Here is an 11,248-nt window from a genome sequence, read left to right on the forward strand (position 1 = left end):
GTGTTTCATCCACTGGGGACGTTAACTAGTGATTAATTTACTAGTCAAGTACTAGTCAATAGGCACTTCTGCGTTCCACCTTTGATATGTACATGATCCCCAGCAGGGGTTCTTGTGCGTTTCAAAGTTGGAATGTTGTGTGGAGCCAAGGGCCAGCGGGAAGTCCTGCTGACTTTGGGCTCCACACTGGTGCTTCTGCTTTGAAACTCCGAATCCTGTGTTGGCACCTGGCTTCATGCTGTGCTTCCTCTTTGAAATGCACAAGAGCCCCCGCTGGGGACTCTTGTACATTTCAAAGCTGGCATGCTGCTCAGAGTCCAAGATCAGCTGGGGAGTCCCCAGCTGATCCCAGGCTCCAAGCTTCTTTGAAATGTTGAGGGGAGCCCGGGATCAACTAGGGACTCTCCAGCTAACCCCAAGTTCCATGTGGTGTTGCCCCTTTGAAACGCTGCAGCGGTGTTTCCAAGGGGCAGCGCTGCACTGCTGATCCTGGGCTCTGTGCGGCACTACCCCTTTTTAATGCTGCTGTAGTTTTTCAAATCAGTAGCGCCGCATGGAGCCCGGGATTCTGGGTTCCTTGTGGCACTGCCGCTTTGAAGTACCCCCCTCCTTCCCCAATTTTGCTGCTTCTATCTGATAGAGGCAGCAAGGGGGAGGAGGGAGCGACTAGTCAACTATCCTGTCAACTATCTGATAAGCATTTGCTTATCGGATAGTCAACTAGTCCTTAAAATCCCTATCATCCACTGTAACTTTAAAGCTTCAGGGGTGGCTGAGTTAGTCTGTACAGGATAAACTTAAAAAACAACAAATGGTCTGGTAGCACTTTATAGACTAACAATACATGTAGGTGGTATCATGAGCTTTCATGGGCACAGCCCACTTCTTCAGATGACCGGAGTTTTAGATACTTATTTTAAAGTAAGTATCCCAGCCTCTGAAAGAGTTTTATTGCAGATTTCTGCCATCCTCCCATTTCTGATATATGCTATCTCATGTCTTTTGTCCTTGATTACTTTTTGGACTTTGTCTGCTGTACTGTATCATTGCATGTGCTCTTGGCCATATGCTTCATCTGCAAAAACTTAGTTTTCCATCTGTTCTGTTGTCCCATTTCTGTATTTATTTCATGTAGTACTTCACGTGTTCTTCTATAAACTGTTCCCCTTTCAATCATAGAATCATAGAATACTAGGACTGGAAGGGACCTCGAGAGGTCATCGAGTCCAGTCCCCTGCCCTCATGGCAGGAACAAATACTGTCTAGACCATCCCTGATAGACATTTATCTAACCTACTCTTAAATATCTCCAGAGATGGGGATTCCACAACCTCCCTGGGCAATTTGTTCCAGTGTTTGACCACCCTGACAGTTAGGAACTTTTTCCTAATGTCCAACCTAAACCTCCCTTGCTGCAGTTTAAGCGCATTGCTTCTTGTTCTATCCTCAGAGGCCAAGATGAACAAGTTTTCTCCCTCCTCCTTATGACACCCTTTTAGATATCTGAAAACTGCTATCATGTCCCCCCTTAATCTCTGCTGAGTCCCAATTACAAAAGTAAAAAGTGACTATGATCTTATTTAGGAGCTCCCTCTGTACAACATAAACAAATAGATTTTGTGTTTAAAGTACAGAAGAAAAGCTTGTTGCTTGTTTTACTTGTTTTCAAAGATGGGGTATTTACTGATCCCTTTCTTGTGAATCCTTAACAAGACTTGCTCAGATAATGCTTGGCAGTTATATACTGCCTGTCTTTTCAGAATCTTAACACACCTGGTGGCAAAGATAATTATCCTATTATGCAGTTGGAGAAACTTAGGCTGTATGACCTTGTTCAAATTTATAAAAGCTTTAGAAGAGTTAGGAAATTAAATCTTAATTCGGTCCTGTGTTTTAACCATTGGCCATACTTCCTGTCTCCTATCATGCCTCTTTTTCTTTTTGTATTGAAAGCAAGGATAAAAGCCAAAATCCAGATTTCTATTCTAGGATAAAGATCATCATAGTAAATGTTTTAATTTTGTTGCCAGTACAGAATAGAACAAAGGAGTGTTTCTTCCACAGAGGAAGAACTCAGTGCTCAAGAAGATACAAAAATATGTGCTGCTAGATGAAAGCACACTGGTTACTGAATGGGGTAGGGTGGCGCTACAAACATGAGAACACGGAGAAACAGCAAAAGATGTTAAAGTAAGGAGGGAGGTGACTGTGAAAGGAGAGAACAACACTGCTTCACATAACCTGTGAATATTTTACCATGTCATCTTTTTCCTCCTCCTTGTTCGAAAACAAAATTGTACAAGCCTAACTTTTATTTAAGATTTTCACCTTCCTCTGCAGCATGAGGATTGGATCTCCTGCTAGGATCATTTGAACATATCTCACCTAATCTGTTCCTACCATTGTAGGTTCCTGCAGCCTTGGTAGTACCTTTGACTCTTCTGTTGTCTTCCTTTGGCACAGAATAGTTTAATCTTCTGAGGACTAAAATGTGTTAAACTAATGTTGTGAGGTTCAGTACAGGGGTGAAATGTAAATGGCCTGTAATGCATACAAGATCAGGCTAGATAATCTAATGGTCCTGTATGGTTTTAAACTCAGATTATATTCCCCTTTCCTGTATTTGATGTCTTTCCCACCCACTATCTTCCATGTCTTTCTGATCTAATTTAGACTATCATGTCTCAAGAGACGGGGAATGTATTTCTATACTGTTGAAAATAATTCCTTCTGTTTAGCCTCTTGTTCAGCTCCCATTACTGTAGTTTTTAGTTGCCTTTTATCTCCTTGCTCTGCTTATCTCTCTGTTTTGTTGTCTCAGACAGGAGCAAAGCTTTTTAACTTGTTTGTAAATTTTGTATATTGAATTGGAACTGATCTTGTTATATTTATAAAGAACTTTTTAAAACTGACAGCATAACACAATAATGTAATGGTATCATAATTCTTTTCAGATCTATGAAGGAACAGCTCAGATCCAAAGGCTGATCATAGCACGTGAACATGTTGCCAAGTTTAAAAGTTAAGGAAATTTCTAAAAATGATATCAAGCATTGATGTTGGCAGTCAATGACCTTATAAAGGAAAAGAAGGCTGTAATCTTTTTTCTTAAATGCAGTTTAAAAAACTATATTCACACACTTCTGTATTATGTCTTTCATAAACACTACGTTTATGCTTTTTCTCCTCTGTCCAAATACAAATTTGATATTTTCTAAAACATGTCTTTGGACTCCAATATGGTATTGAGTTGTTTTTTTAATAGTACATTTTTCTCTTCAAAGATCTTCAGCATCGAAATAAAACTGGTCAATCACTTTAACTTTTAAGCATGTAAATGTCATAAAACCTCAGGGATTGCCTTATTGTTTGTGATGATATGATCCATATCAAGACAAATATGCCGAAAACTTTCTTGGATACTAGTAATCTTTCTAACTTTATAAGAGTCCAAACTTATCCACATTGGAATACATTGTAGTCTCATCATTGAATTCAAAAGGAGCAGATCTGGGTCCTAAGCAAAGACAAAATATCAAAGCCTTTAATAAAAAAGCTATTACTCTGTTTCCTTAGCATGGTCTGCTGCATATTTTATGAGGACTGGAAATTGTCTCTACATGTATGAACAAAATCTATATTTGTATACAACATAGCATAACATGAAATTTGGTTTAATTGTGTATTGCGTTTAATCTTATTAACCTGAAATCAAAACTACCATACTGTGTACATTTTTAAAAGAAAATACCCATTTTCTTCTCCCTCTCCTTCCTGAAATAAAACTATGGACAAGTGCTGTGAACAACTTTTGGGAACTATGTGCAATAGTAATTTCACTAACTACATTTTTTTAGAGCAAAAAAACTGAAAAATAGCTATTCAGTTTTTTATGTTTTAGTTTTTTTTTTTTTTTTTGAAATGCACACATTCAGAATCAGCTAAGTTATTGTGCCACATTTTTGGGTATACTAACCCTATTAAAAGATAAATATTATCTCACAAACTCAAGTGTGATTGATAGAAGCAATAAATCACATGATGCAAAGCTTTTCCTGTAATGTTTAAGAGTAAATAATTGAAAAGTTGTTTGTTAGTCATATTGATGAATTACAATAATAAAAAGTTACTTATCTTCAGGAAACAGAGATACATTACTCATTTTTATTTTGAAATGTGGACTAAATTCCTTCTAATAAACTAAAGTAGAAAATGTATAACAATGGGAAGCGACTGGCAATAACTTAAATGTAACAAGCTTTAGTAGCTTATGTATTCAAAGCAGGCCCAACTCAGAATTGACCAAAAATGAATTATCTAGTCTTTGTAAATGAGTTAATAATTATAAACAGTGAGTAGTCCTGTGGCACCTTACAGACTAACAAAGATATATATATAATATAGTACCATGAGCTTTCGTGGGCAAATCCCACCACTCCAGCTCATCTGAAGAAGTGGGTTTTGCCCATGAAAGCTCGTGATACTATATATATTTTTGTTAATTTCTAAGGTGCTACAGGACTTCTCATTATTTGTAGTGAAAGACTAATACAGCTACCCCTCTGAAACTTAATAATTATAGTCCATTTCCTACCTAGTTATTATCCATGTCAGAGAGACCACCACGGCAGTGGACAATCTCAGTCATGGCTAGCATTGAATAGCTTAGCAATGGGAATCTTGCTCATAGAGGGACTAGCTCACCTGTTCCAAATTAGCAGTGATACTTAATGTGATCTGAGAGAGGAAGCTTACATTGATACTGCCCATGCTATGTTTTGTGACTATATTTGCCCTCAGGCATTTAGTATCCAGCCTGAATAAGTATTATGTACATTTCCAGAACTATCAGTCTTTCTTGAGAACTAAATTTGTTTCATTTTATTCTCCCTGTACTGTTTCCTACTTTAGGGTAAATCACTTTGTAGTGGGAGGTATTTGTCTAAACTTACTGAAATGAGTATTTAAGGTTTGAAAAGGCATAGACTTTTTTGGGGGGTAATACAGGCAGTCCCCGGGTTACGTACAAGATAGGGACTGTAGGTTTGTTCTTAAGTTGAATTTGTATGTAAGTCGGAACTGGTACATATTGTAAGGGAAACTCTAGCCAAACATTTCTCCAGAGCTCAGTTTTATTCTCCCACACCTCACTTCCCTCAGTCCTTTATTCTCAAGCTGAGGTGTCTGCTGAGAAAAGCCGCTCTCTGTCTCCCTTGTCTGCTGGGGAGGGGGGCACTAGCTTCGCATCTCCCTGGTTTGCTGGGGGGAAGCAGCTAGTGCGGGGTTGCCTCACCTCGTTTGTAAGTAGGGATCCGATGTAAGTCGGATCCATGTAACCCAGGGACTGCCTGTACTAGCAAAATGTAGTCTCAGAGAAGTAAGTCTTGCTGAAGGAAAACAGAAGTACTTGTGCATATGAAAGCAGAAGCATAACCACTATGATGCATGCACTTGGCATCTATTCTTGAAAAAAAACACACATGAAATTTATTTTTCATATTGTGATTCTGCTCCTATTGAAATAAATTATACAAATCCAGGATTTAGGCTACTTTTCTTGTAACATGCTCTGAAGTATCACTTGCACAATTTCACTTTGTACATGTATGCTGGGTTTTCAGCTGCTCAGGATTCACTTGAGGAAAAGATCTGACAGCTGCATATTTTATCTGTTACTGTCCCAGTCCAAATTAAATACAGAGCTCCCACAGATCTACTTGAAAAAAAATAAGGATCAACACTTTCTCTTCTTAATTTAAAGATTCACGCTTGTAGAGACCTGTTTGAGGTATTGTTGAGTGTACATGGTGTTGATTTTTTGCCTAAATTGCAGTGACAATATCCAACTTAACGTGCTTTGTGATATGTGGAAAAGATTTGTGATACTAAAGGAAAAGATTTGTTCTACAACAATCAAGATACTCACTCCACTCTTTTAGGCTTCCTCATTTGTCTTTGGTAACCCTTGCTTTTGCCCTTACATTTTTAAAAGATGTTATGGATCAAATGTGCTTAAATATATACCAGCAAAAGTTTCCATTTAGGATGTATGCAGTAGGTAAGGATATGACCTTACCTTGAAATCCTTGAAAAGAAGGAAACATAATCCTTCTTCCATTTCCAGGGAGCTCAAGGGTAAGGGGTCAGCTACACCTGCTTACAGCAATGATTTCACCCACTTTTCAGCTTTTATGAGTGGTGCAAGAAAGAGTAGTAAAATCCACTGTTTGCCATGCTCCAAAGTCACACCAACATCCGGACACAGTAGGCTTTTCAAAGAGAGAATACTTCCTGATGCCATCACTAAGGTTATGGTTACTCTCCGCTAACATGGCTTAGTCGCATAGGAAATATAATGACTCCAAAGAGCCAAACTACCCTCACTTGCATTGGTGATGCTATCTCTGAGATTGTTGAGCTTATGAGGGGTGAGAGGAAGGCAAAACTCTGGTACAAAATATGTCAAATGTATTCTCTTGAAACACATTCTGTATTTTAGTCACTTTAAGATGCCTCAAAACAGAATTTCTTACTTTCATTGTGCTTTTCTTTTCATTCCTCACCCTTTAGCTTTCACAAATCATAACATAAAACTTATTTGCAAAAGCTAGATTCTTGAAACCAGCTGCATGTGTGCATATGAAATATTCATGATCTCAGAACTGCTCCTTAGAAAATGTAATCAGCAAATGCACCAATTCAGTGTATTGGGCTAGGACGCCTCTGCAGTAAATTCCACTTGGAGTTCTGATTGCATTTGAAGGGAGGGTTGGGCTCCCTGCATTTTTGGTATCCTACAAGGAGTTTGCCTTACCTGCTTAAAAGGCTGCTCTAATTTGTGCTGTTTCCCACAGCTTCCAATAGCCCTAAGGAAGGAGAGACTAATTACAGTGTAGCATGCTCTGGCCATACTCCCAGTCCAGCTTCTCTAATTATTGCTAGAAACAAGCCCAATGTAGAGCTCTTATGTGAGTCTATAGCAGCTGGGAGACCTTTGTAGAGGGGATATTCTCAGGGGCCTGTTTCTGCCCACTTTAAGGCCCCTTTACACTACTAGAATAATATAAAAGGATCCTTAGTGTAACAGTTGGGGTCCATCTCTATGTGGCAATGGTTGAACTGCTCCACAGTGAGTATATTTTTGTACCTTTCTGCATCCTTGGAATTTTATTAAAATGTTCTCAGTTTTCAGAAATTGTAAGAATAATTTAAAGAAAGGCAAAATACAGAGAACTATTACCCCTCTCTCCTATGTTGACTTTAAGGCCTTGGTCTATACTACAGTGGGCCACTGACCTAAATTACACAACCTTAGCTATGTGAATAAAGTAGCTGAAGTCGATGTACTTAGATCTACTTACCGCAGTATCTTCACAGTGGTAAGTCAACATCTCATTCTCTCCTATTGACTCCGCTTACTTTTCCTGGAGTACCAGGGTTGATGGATAAGTGCTTGGGGGCTGATTTATCATATTTATATTGGATATGACAAATCGATCTCCCTGGATTGATCACTGACTGTGGATCCAGCCCATAGTGAAGATATACCCTAAGGTTAATAGAAGCATGCAGAACCTGATGACTATTAGCTTTTTTTAGAAAACCTCTTTGGGGGATAGAACATGCTCAAAAAGAGAAATGGCAAAAATAGTACAGTACAGTAGATTTCCGATAATCTGGAATTTATGGGACCTAGGTGGTGCTGGATTATCAAATATGCCGGACTATCAGGAGATACTATAAGCTGGTTATATATCTACTGTATATATTATATACAGCATATAAAGTGTTCTTAATCCTTTTTATTGTACATACTGTATACAGTATACTGTAATGTTTTAGTTTTTTAAGCCTTTTTTGCCCTTTTTGCTCAGTTCAGCTGCTACCGCTGTTACCTTGTGACTTATTTTTTGCCGAAGCTCACTCACTAGGCTCTTGCCATTTTGATGCCGGACTATCAGGAGTGCCGGACTATTGGATGCCAGACTATTGGAGTTTTACTGTACTAGGAAAAAGTGGAGAGTGGAAGAAAAAAAGAGAAAAAAAATTCAAGAAAAATACAAAACCAACAAAATCACTGCCACCCACTAAACAACAAAACAAAAAATGTCCTTTATTATTTTTAGGAGAACCACTTCTACAGAGACTTCATTCAACTTTTAAGTTGGTAGCAAAATAAATTAAAGAAGAGGAAAATCAGGTGATGGCTGTGGAGGACCATTCTCCCCACTTTAACCCTCCAAGCTCTTGCTCTCCTTATCAGTCTCAGCTTTCCTAACCATGATATATTTGGTAGATTTACCTCTCAGAAGTCTAGACAAATCATCCCATCAAGCTAAATGGTGTTAATAGCTGCAAAAATTATTTCCCAACCCTGAAATATACTGTAAAATGAGATGTTGGTATATGAATTATGGAAATCCCAACTATACGTACAATATGACAAGGACTAATTTAGCTACAACTACTCAAGAGAAAGATCTTGGCGTCATCGTGGATAGTTCTCTGAAAACATCCACTCAGTGTGCAGTGGCAGTCAAAAAAGCAAATACAGTAAAACTCCACTGGTCCAGCATCCAATGGTCCAGCACGCCTGATGGTCCGGCACCATCTGGAACCTGGAAGTGCTCCGGGCAGCTGGACAATTGGAGTTGCTCTGCCCCCAACTTCCCGGAGTCAGCCGCTGGTCAGTTTCAGCAGCGGCTGACTCGGGGAAGGTGGGGGCAGAGCAGCTGGGGTGCTGCCAGGTTGGTCCAGTCGGCGCTGCAGGACCAACCCGGCAGCACCCCAGCTGCTCTGCCCCAGACTTCCCCGAGTCAGCTGCTGCTGAAACTGACCAGCGGCTGACTCCGGGAAGCCCTGGACAGAGCACCCCAGGAGTGTTAAAGGGCCACTTCATCTCAACTGGTCCCTGAAATATGTGTTAACTACTTATAAACAATCTGTTCTACCTTGTATTTAGTACACTAGGGGGAACTCTGTGCCAAAAAGTTAAAAATTCTGTGCAAACTTTTAAAATTGTGTATTTTGTGAAAATAATATAATCACACTAGTTTCAATTATTTTAGTACAGTAATGTATTTTAAAATACTTTTCAGCAAGTATGTCTGTAGCAATGCAGATGACAAAAAAGATTCAGTACAAATAGATTCTGTAGTAGGCATATTAATAAAGATATTTTGAGTAATAATTAATTTAAACTGCAATAAAGAAACATATTTCTTCCTAGCCCCATCAGAAGCAGTGCAAAGGCTTGGGGGAGTCAGGGGTAATTGAGGTGAGGGAGAGGGAAGTAATTTTAGGGAAGGAACCTAAGTGTGAACTTGGTTTGTTGAATGTGATTGAGAGAAGTATGGAACAGATTTTTTTTTTTTTTTTTGCGGGGGATTTGGGAGGCACAGGGAATGCTTGGAGTCTCCCCCCAACACAGATCCTGGCAGACCTCTGGCCTCTCACATTCAATCAGGCACAACTGCCCTTGTCAACCATCACCCCTCCTCCCATCCTCAGGCACCCCCAGAGTCTCCTCCTTCCCCTACATGTCCCTGCACTTGCACTTAGCCATACCTCTTCCCTATGTGTCGCTGTACCTCCACTCCCATTCAGCCCCGATCCAATCTCTTCCCCCATCCAGTAGCCCTTCTGAACCTGTCTATATGACTGCCTCCCCCCAGCAACCCCATGTCACCTATGCTGTCCGACCTTCCATATCCTATGTCTCTCGACTTTGACTCAAAGCCAGAGCAATGTGAGGAAAACAACTTCTTCCCTTTTCTATCTCAGCTGTGACTGCTCCCACCCAGAAGCTGCTCTGTATTCTAGTGCCAGAGCTGACTATAGGGGCAAAAAGCACACGTGCAGAACTTGTCCATCAGAAGGTATTTTCTGTAGAGAGGAAAAAATTCTGCACAGGCTCTGAATCCTGGCATGCACAGTGGGGCAGAATTTCCTTAGCAGTAATTTAGCTATGACATCGAATACGTTTTCCAGACCTACAGAAGTTGGGCCAATAAAAGTTTCAGCTCACTGACCTTGTCTCCCTAATATCCTAGGTCCAACATGACTACATAATTACATATCACCTTATATGGCATTTCTGTCTGAGGATTGGAATAATTTGTGGCACCTCCTACCTCCCACACACATAAAAAGTGATTCCCATTGGTCCTCCAAGCTGGCATTTTGTTTTATGATCCCCTTACCCTAAGCTTCCAAAATTAAACTTGTAATTTTATATTTCTGCACAGGTGTTTGATTGCTATACAGCTGCCCAAATGAATTGTACTAACGCAAGAGGAACTGTTGGCTTTGTAGAGGTCCTAGTGGAAATCTATTGCATGTACTAATAGAGGTACAGATGTTACAAATAATGGAAAATAAATATTTAAAAAACTGGAATTGAGCTATTTGATCTAATTACATGGTGGTATTTGGCTCTTCTAGTTGGTAGCTAAATTTCTTAAATCCTGGTAAAGATAGACTTCAGAAACTGATGAACTCAATTCCTGGAATGTTTGTTATTTTGAAGAATGCTTTACTCACAGGGCCTGACAGGCAGAATACTCAAGGGAGCCTCTGGAAATTCTTTTTTCTAAGCTTCTGAATGTGAAATCATTAAGGCTGTGTCTAGACTGGCCAGTTCTTCCGGAAAATCAGCAGCTTTTCTGGAAAAACTTGCCAGCTGTCTACACTGGCCGCTTGAATTTCCGCAAAAGCACTGACTTCTTACTGTAAAAAATCAGTTCTTTTTGCGGAAATACTATGCTGCTCCCGTTCAGGCAAAAGTCTTTTTCTGAAAGACTTTTGCGCAAAAAGGCCAGCAGAGATTTCTTTTCCGCAAAAAAGCCCCGATAGCGAAAATGGCGATCGGGGCTTTTTTGCGGAAAAGCGCATCTAGATTGGCCACGGATGCTTTTCCGCAAAAAGTGCTTTTGCGGAAAAGTGTCCTGCCAATCTAGACGATCTTTTCCGAAAATGCTTTTAATGGAAAACTTTTCAGTTAAAAGCATTTCTGGAAAATCATGCCAGTGTAGACGTAGCGTAAGTGACTGTAGTTTGGCATAGCTGTAGACCACTTGGCAGGTATGATATGAGGTTATGTTGGCTTAATTGTTCTGCACAGGAATGTGGATGTTTACACTACTTTGCAAGATAGTTAGGAAGGCTTTTCTTGTATACACCTGGACTTGGAGTGTTTTGTTCTTGCTTAAAGTGGATTAAGTTGCCCATGAGCAAAGCACTCTTCCAG

The 11,248-nt window shown here is 39.8% G+C and overlaps 1 protein-coding gene across 1 annotated transcript in view; it reads left to right on the forward strand.

The window, feature by feature from the left end:
• The window catches only part of ACADM (acyl-CoA dehydrogenase medium chain), a 53,258-nt gene extending 49,683 nt beyond the window's left edge, over window positions 1-3,575 (forward strand). The window contains exon 12 of the mRNA XM_075936274.2: window positions 2,955-3,575. Within this exon, the coding sequence (XP_075792389.2) occupies window positions 2,955-3,026 (72 nt within the window). The 3' untranslated portion in view covers window positions 3,027-3,575. The remainder of the gene's footprint in view (window positions 1-2,954) is intronic.
• The last annotated feature ends 7,673 nt before the right edge of the window (window positions 3,576-11,248 follow it).

Source organism: Pelodiscus sinensis, chromosome 9, assembly GCF_052426305.1.
Source record: "Pelodiscus sinensis isolate ZL-2025 chromosome 9, ASM5242630v1, whole genome shotgun sequence".
Classification (NCBI taxonomy): Eukaryota; Metazoa; Chordata; order Testudines; family Trionychidae; genus Pelodiscus; species Pelodiscus sinensis.